The sequence below is a fragment of the Galeopterus variegatus genome, unplaced genomic scaffold (assembly GCF_000696425.1).
Source record: "Galeopterus variegatus unplaced genomic scaffold, G_variegatus-3.0.2 Scaffold9986, whole genome shotgun sequence".
Taxonomy (NCBI): domain Eukaryota; kingdom Metazoa; phylum Chordata; class Mammalia; order Dermoptera; family Cynocephalidae; genus Galeopterus; species Galeopterus variegatus.
In genome coordinates, this window is record NW_007736097.1 from 1936 (window position 1) to 8943 (window position 7008).

The window sequence follows — 7008 nt, forward strand, 5'->3', positions numbered from 1 at the left end:
GACTACAAGTAGGGATATCAAAGGGCAAGAGAAGGGCAGAGTGACTAAAAAGAGAGGGGACCAGAGAACCTTAGGTAGCATCATACTGGGAGCCAATAAGTTTCAGGCTTTTATTGTATGGATGTGAAAAAAAATTCTCTAGTGGAAAAGTAACTTCCCAATTCCACAGAAGACTTGTTCCATAGCAGTCGAATTAGGGAAGGTGAACAGATGGAAGTTGGTGAAAAAGAGAGAAGCTCCAAGCCAGAGAGGAAATGAGAAACTGAAGGGGAGGCTCAGGGTTTTAAGAAGGAGCAAATTTTTGTTCCTGTTGTGATAGACAGGAGAGTTTTGTCTGTTAGCTGGAGAAGGAAGTCTGAATGGAGATATTGTGGGATAAGTTTGTTTAGAACAGAAACCAAGTACCAACTTTTCTGAGAGAAAGAAACAATGTCTGCAGATAAAATGCTGTTTCTGCTACTTGCATTGCTGGCTGTTCTTCTCCCAGGCGGTAACAATGAGTACGGTAAGAACTCTGGCAACTGCCCAGTTGTGCACAAGAGGGTGCGTGTGTGTTTCTGTGGGGTGGTTTTTCAGCACATAACTGAAGAGTAAGTGTTCCAAGCTGGTTCCACTCTGAGTGTCCCTGACTCTAGGTCCCTGGGCTCTTTAGAGGGTGTTGATAAGATGTGGGACCCTGTAGCAAGGAAACGTCTGCTAAGATAACTGTGGCTCTTCTTCTCTTCATATTCTGAGTTCCCTGCCTCTAGCAGCTGTATTTCTGCATTCTCTCTCCTTCTCAGTGCCTTTTTGCTCCCCCTATTATCTGTTCTTTTGCCACAGGTTATAAGGAGCCTATGTCCTTCCGTCTCATCCATATCTTTTCCTTTTATAACCGTTCCTGGACACAGAATCTTCTCTCAGGATGGTTGGGTGAGTTGCAGACTCTTAGTTGGGACAGCAAATCTGGCACCTTGATTTTCCTGAAGTCCTGGTCCAGGGGCAACTTCAGCAAGAAGGAGTTGATGCAGCTGGAAAAGTTATACCGTGTGTACCTTGTTGAATTTATTCAGCAATTTCACAGCTATGCCCATCAGCTACAATTTGAGTGTGAGTTCAGATCCCTCAATGGGGAGAGTTGAGGTGGGTATGTGGGGTGTCTCAATGTTTTCTTATTTCACTAGGCAACAGCTTCCATTCTCTTCTAAACCTTACTCCACTTTCCCTACCATTAAGCTACAATCACACCCTTCTGGGCAGGGGCTATAAGACAGACCATGATTCTTCAAACACTTCAAGTCTTCTGCCATCTATGAACTACTTTCTCATTGATTGTTGGGTTATGGCTTATTAGCTTCGCTTAGAGGTATTTTGTGGCCACACTTTTCCCTGGCTTCCAACCAGATATCCTCAGCTTCCTCACTCTTTGATTGACTCTCTACAGTGTGATTTTCTCCCATGTTCAATCTCTTTAGCAGTCTCTGTCTATACATTCATTTTGACCCATGCATTACATTCCCCCTAGGTTGTTATCATTCTAGCTCTCTAACACGAAGTCCTTCCTTGCCAACACCATTCACATCATATCCTTTGGATAAAATTTCTTTTTCTTATGTCATTCATCTTTCCCTTCACCTCCAATCACTCCTATTCCCCTTTCTCTGAACCTCTAATCAAACCAAACTTTGTTCCATTCCATCAAGTCCCCCAAAGTTCTCACTTCTGCTTCTGTCCTTTTTTTTCCCCACTCACTTTAAAAAATCCTTTTTACTCCATCTTTTCTCTAATTCATAACCCCTCTTCCCCAGATCCTTTTGAGATTCAAGTGACATCAGGCTGTGAGCTGGATCCTGAGGGCATCTCAATAGGCTTCCTGCAGACAGCTTATCAAGGATCAGATTTCCTGAGCTTCCAGAATAATTCATGGTTGCCATCCCCAATAGGTGGAAGTAATGCCCAGTTTATTGTCAGAAAATTTAATCAGTACCAACTCAGGAAGAAATTAGTACATAAGCTCATCGGTGACACATGCCTACGTTTCATGTTGGGTCTTCTTGATGCAGGGAAGGCAGATCTCCAGCGACAAGGTCAGTTCTGCACCCTTCCCCCAAGAATTTTCTATTCTAAAATTATAATTTCTCATCATCCCTTTCAAATTTAAGATAAGAAGAAGCCTTCCAGAAGTAGGAAATATGCGTCTAGCAAAACCAGTGTGGATATCTGAGCCTGTAAGTCTGTTTGTCAGAATATCTTTCCTGTTCTTTGCAGTAAGACCTGAGACCTGGCTGTCCAGTGGCCCCAGTCCTGGGCCTGGTCGTCTGCTGCTGGTGTGTCATGTCTCAGGATTCTACCCAAAGCCTGTGTGGGTGATGTGGACACGGGGTGAGCAAGAGCAGCCAGGCACTCAGCGAGGTGACATCCTGCCCAATGCTGATGGGACATGGTATCTCCAAGTAACTCTGGATGTGGCAGCTGGGGAGGCAGCTAGCCTGTCATGCTGGGTGAAGCACAGCAGTCTAGGAGGCCAGGACATCATCCTCTACTGGGGTGAGAAGGAACTGGGACCCAGGGTGCAAATGGGAGCAGGAGGTCCTCAGTGGGAGCAGGAGGGCCAGCCAACAAATATGTGATTAGGGTGTCGATATCCAAAAGGAAGAAAAATAGGTAATGCAAAGAATAGAAGTGTTGATAATGAGGGTCCTGTACATGCAGGAGGATATCAAGGGTTAGATGAAGGATTCATATCTTAAGAAGGATGAGAGAGGAAAAGAAAGAAAGGACTTTGGTGAGTTAGACACTCAGATGAGCTTATGAAGCCCAGGGAAATGCAGTAAAATATGGAGTGAATGGGTTAAAACAGGCTGAAGATTTGAAATAACATCCTTGGTGTCTACCCAAATCCACAGGACATTACAACTCCCTGGCCTTGATCTTCCTAAAAGTGATAGTGCTTGTGGCTCTTCTGACTGGTTTTGCGTTTTGGTTTTGGAAGCACTGGTGAGTTCTTTCTATCCATTTTTCCTGACCCTCCCTCTTTCCCCACTTGTCTTCCTGTCTTTTTTTGTTTCCCTCTCCTTCCAGTTCTACCCTCTCTCCCTCCTCAATTCTCACCTCCACCTCGTGCTGAGTGACTCCATCTCTGTTTTCCTACAGTTCATATAGGACATGCTGTGAGCCTCTTCTCCATGCTTCCCCTTTGGAATGAGAACCCAGCAGCCCAGGGAATCAGGACACAACTGAACATAACACGGGGATGATGTCCTTTCAACTATCATTGTAAAACTTTTGATGATGTTTTTTTATTTCTGCTAAATGATCAGTTCTCATATAAACTAACTGTAATTTTGTAGGGTTTGCTGTTCTAACCTGGGTTCTGGAGCAGTAAGATTCATGTTTTAACTCTAAATAGAATGGGGTCCTAGCAACTTCCACATATACAAAAATTGGTGGATCATCAGGCCCATTTCAGATGTCATTCCCTCCAGAGGGCCTTCACTGATTTGCAAGTGGAAAGCAGTTTCTTCCTCGTATGAACTTTCACCACATTTCCACTGTACTGTGGTAACTGTACCCCTCCTCCCTATCCTTCACTGCAGTTATTTAGCTCCCTTTTCCCCTTCTAATTTTCAGTTCTTTGAGAGCAAATCACATGTCTTTTTAATGTATGTATCCTTGGTGAAATGTCTTTCATGCATATAACATGTTCTCAATAAAAATTGGTGTTGAATTTATGCCAAATTTGTCATCATTCTCTTCCTTCCTGACACTTCTGTAGTAGTTGAGACCTTTGATGCTCTTCTTTTTAAAAGTCTTGTCATTTGGCAAAGAAACTTTGCACTTTCCTAGTTCTGTAATTTCTTCCCTGAGCCCCTGAGGAGAAATACATCTTTTCCTCTACCACTCTTATCGTTCAACTGTTGAGAGCTATTAGAGTGAAACTACTGTTGTGAGCATTCAGAACAAAAGGAGCAAGGGAGGATATAGGCTCTTGGTATTTAGTGTGGTTCAGGGACAAACAGCAGTGATCACATTTTGTGGCATAACATATGGTCAATCCTGGCAAATGTTCTGCATGCTGATCTAAAGAATGTGTTTACTACAGCTGTTGGATGAAATGCTTTGTATATGTCTGTTTGGTCCATCTGGTCTATGATTCCATTTGAATCTGATTTTTTCTTGTTGATTTTCTGTCTTGATGATCTGTCCAATACTGAGAATGGAATATTAAAGTACCCAGCTATTACTGTGTTGATGTCTATCTTTCACTTTATATCTGATAATATTTGATTTATATATCTGGGAGCTCCAGCACTGGGTGCAAATATTTTTATAACTGTTATATCCTCTTGCTGTATTGATCTCTTTATCATTATATAGTGCCTTTCTTTGTCTCTCAGTACATGTTTTGATTTGAAGTCTGTGTTATCTGTATAAGTATAGCTACACCTGCTCACATTCATTTTCTATTGCATGGATTATCTTTTTCTATACCTTCCCTTTCAGTCAATGTGTGTTTTTGTAGACTAGATGTGTTTCTTGTAGGCAGTATAAGGATGGGTCATGTGGGTCATTATTTTTTTTAAATCTATTTAGCCAGTCTATGTATTTTAAGTGGGACATTTAGTCCATTTACATTCAAGGTGATTACTGATATATGAGATCTTACTCCTGTCATTTTGTTGGTTGTTTTCTGTGTCCTTTGTTTTGTTCTTCCTCTATTATCATTGCAGTTTGGTGGTTTCTGTATTGATATAGTTTGGTTCCCTTTTGATTCTAATTTGTTTATCTACCACTAAGGTTTATATTGTCAGGAGTTTTCATGATTGTTGTTATTATTCCTTCTCATCTAGATGTAGAACTCCCCTAAGTATTTCTTGTTATGTCAGACTGGTGGTGATGATGAATTTCCTTAATTTTTGTTTGCTTGAGAAAAACTTTATTTCTCCTTCATTCCTGAAGGTTACCTTTGCTGTATATAATATTCTAGGTTTGAAATATATTTTTTTCAGTATTCTGAATATATTAGCCACTTTTCTCCTGGCTTGCATGGTTTCTGCTGAGAAGTCTGCTGTTAGTCTAGTGGGGATTCCCTTAAAAATGACTTGATGTTTATCTCTTGCTATTTTTATAATTCTTTCTGAGTCTTTAACTTTTTAAAAAAATTTTATTTTATTTTGTCAATATACAATGTGGTTGATTATTGTGGCCAATTACCAAAACCTCCCTCCCTCATCTCTCTCCCCCCTCCCTACCAACAATGTCCTTTCTGTATTTCTGTTATATCAACTTCAAAGAATTGTAATTGTTGTATCTTCTTCACTCCCCAATCCCAGTTGTTTGTGTAATTATTTATTTTTAGCTCCCACAAATAAGTGAGAACATGTGTTATCATTGCAGTTTGGTGGTTTCTGTATTGATATAGTTTGGTTCCCTTTTGATTCTAATTTGTTTATCTACCACTAAGGTTTATATTGTCAGGAGTTTTCATGATTGTTGTTATTATTCCTTCTCATCTAGATGTAGAACTCCCCTAAGTATTTCTTGTTATGTCAGACTGGTGGTGATGATGAATTTCCTTAATTTTTGTTTGCTTGAGAAAAACTTTATTTCTCCTTCATTCCTGAAGGTTACCTTTGCTGTATATAATATTCTAGGCTTGAAATATTTTTTTTTCAGTATTCTGAATATATTATCCACTTTTCTCCTGGCCTGCATGGTTTCTGCTGAGAAGTCTGCTGTTACTCTAATGGGGATTCCCTTAAAAATGACATGATGTTTATCTCTTGCTATTTTTATAATTCTTTCTGAGTCTTTAACTTTTTAAAAAAATTTTATTTTATTTTGTCAATATACAATGTGGTTGATTATAGTGGCCAATTACCAAAACCTCCCTCCCTCCTCTCTCACCCCCTACCTCCCAACAATGTCCTTTCTGTATTCTTGTTATATCAACTTCAAAGAATTGTAATTGTTGTGTCTTCTTCCCTCCCCAATCCCAGTTGTCTGTGTAATTATTTATTTATTTTTAGCTCCCACAAATAAGTGAGAACATGTCATATTTCTCCTTCTGTGCCTGACTTGTTTCAGTTAATATAATTCTCTCTAGGTCCATCCAATTCATTGCAAATGGCAGTATTTCATTCTTTTTTATAGCAGAGTAGTATACAATTGCGTAGATATGCCACATTTTCCATATCCACTCATCTGATGATGGACTTTTGGGCTGGTTCCAACTCCTAGCTTTGTAAAGAGTGAAGCAATGCACATTGGAGAACAAGTATACCTTTGACTTGATGATTTCCATTCCTCTGGGTTTATTCCCAGCAGTGGGATAGCTGGGTCATATGGTAGATCTATCTACAATTGTTTGAGGAACCTCCAAACCATTTTCCATAGAGGCTGCACCTTTTGCCGTCCCACCAACAGTGTAGGAGAGTTCCTTTTTCTCTATAACCACGCCAGCATTTATCATTCACGGTCTTTTGTATATTAGCCATCCTAACGGGGGTGAGATGGTATCTCAGTGTGGTTTTCATTTCTGTTTTCTGAATGCTGAGTGATATTGAGCATTTTTTTATGTCTGTTGGCCATTCATATAGCTTCCTTTGAGAAATGCCTACTTAGCTCTTTTGCCCATTTTTTAATTGGGTTACTTGTGTTTTTCTTGTAAAGTTTTTTGAGTGCCTTGTATATTCTGGATATTAAACCTTTGTCAGATGTATATATTGCAAATATTTTCTCCCATTCTGTTGGTTGTCTTTTAACTCTGTCAATTGTTTCTTTTGCTGTGCAGAAGCTTTTTAGTTTGATATAATCCCATTTGTTTATTTTTCCTTTTGTTGCCCATGCTTTGGGGGTCGTATTCATGAAGTCTGTTTCCAGTCCTACTTAATGAAGTGTTTCTCCTATGTTTTCTTTAAGAAGTTTTATTGTTTCAGGGTGTATATTAAATTCTTTAAACCATTTTGAGTTTATGGTGAGAGGTATGGGTCTAGTTTCATTCTCCTGCATATTGATATCCAGTTATCC

At 39.7% G+C, this 7008-nt stretch overlaps 1 protein-coding gene across 1 annotated transcript; it reads left to right on the forward strand.

Moving 5' to 3' along the window:
- Nucleotides 1–444: 444 nt before the first annotated feature.
- Nucleotides 445–2980, forward strand: LOC103609718 (T-cell surface glycoprotein CD1a-like). The gene is made up of 5 exons (XM_008594010.1): nucleotides 445–505; nucleotides 823–1089; nucleotides 1788–2066; nucleotides 2248–2526; nucleotides 2886–2980. Exons 1-5 carry the CDS (start codon nucleotides 445–447, stop codon nucleotides 2978–2980), a joined length of 981 nt encoding a protein of 326 aa, XP_008592232.1.
- The last annotated feature ends 4028 nt before the right edge of the window (nucleotides 2981–7008 follow it).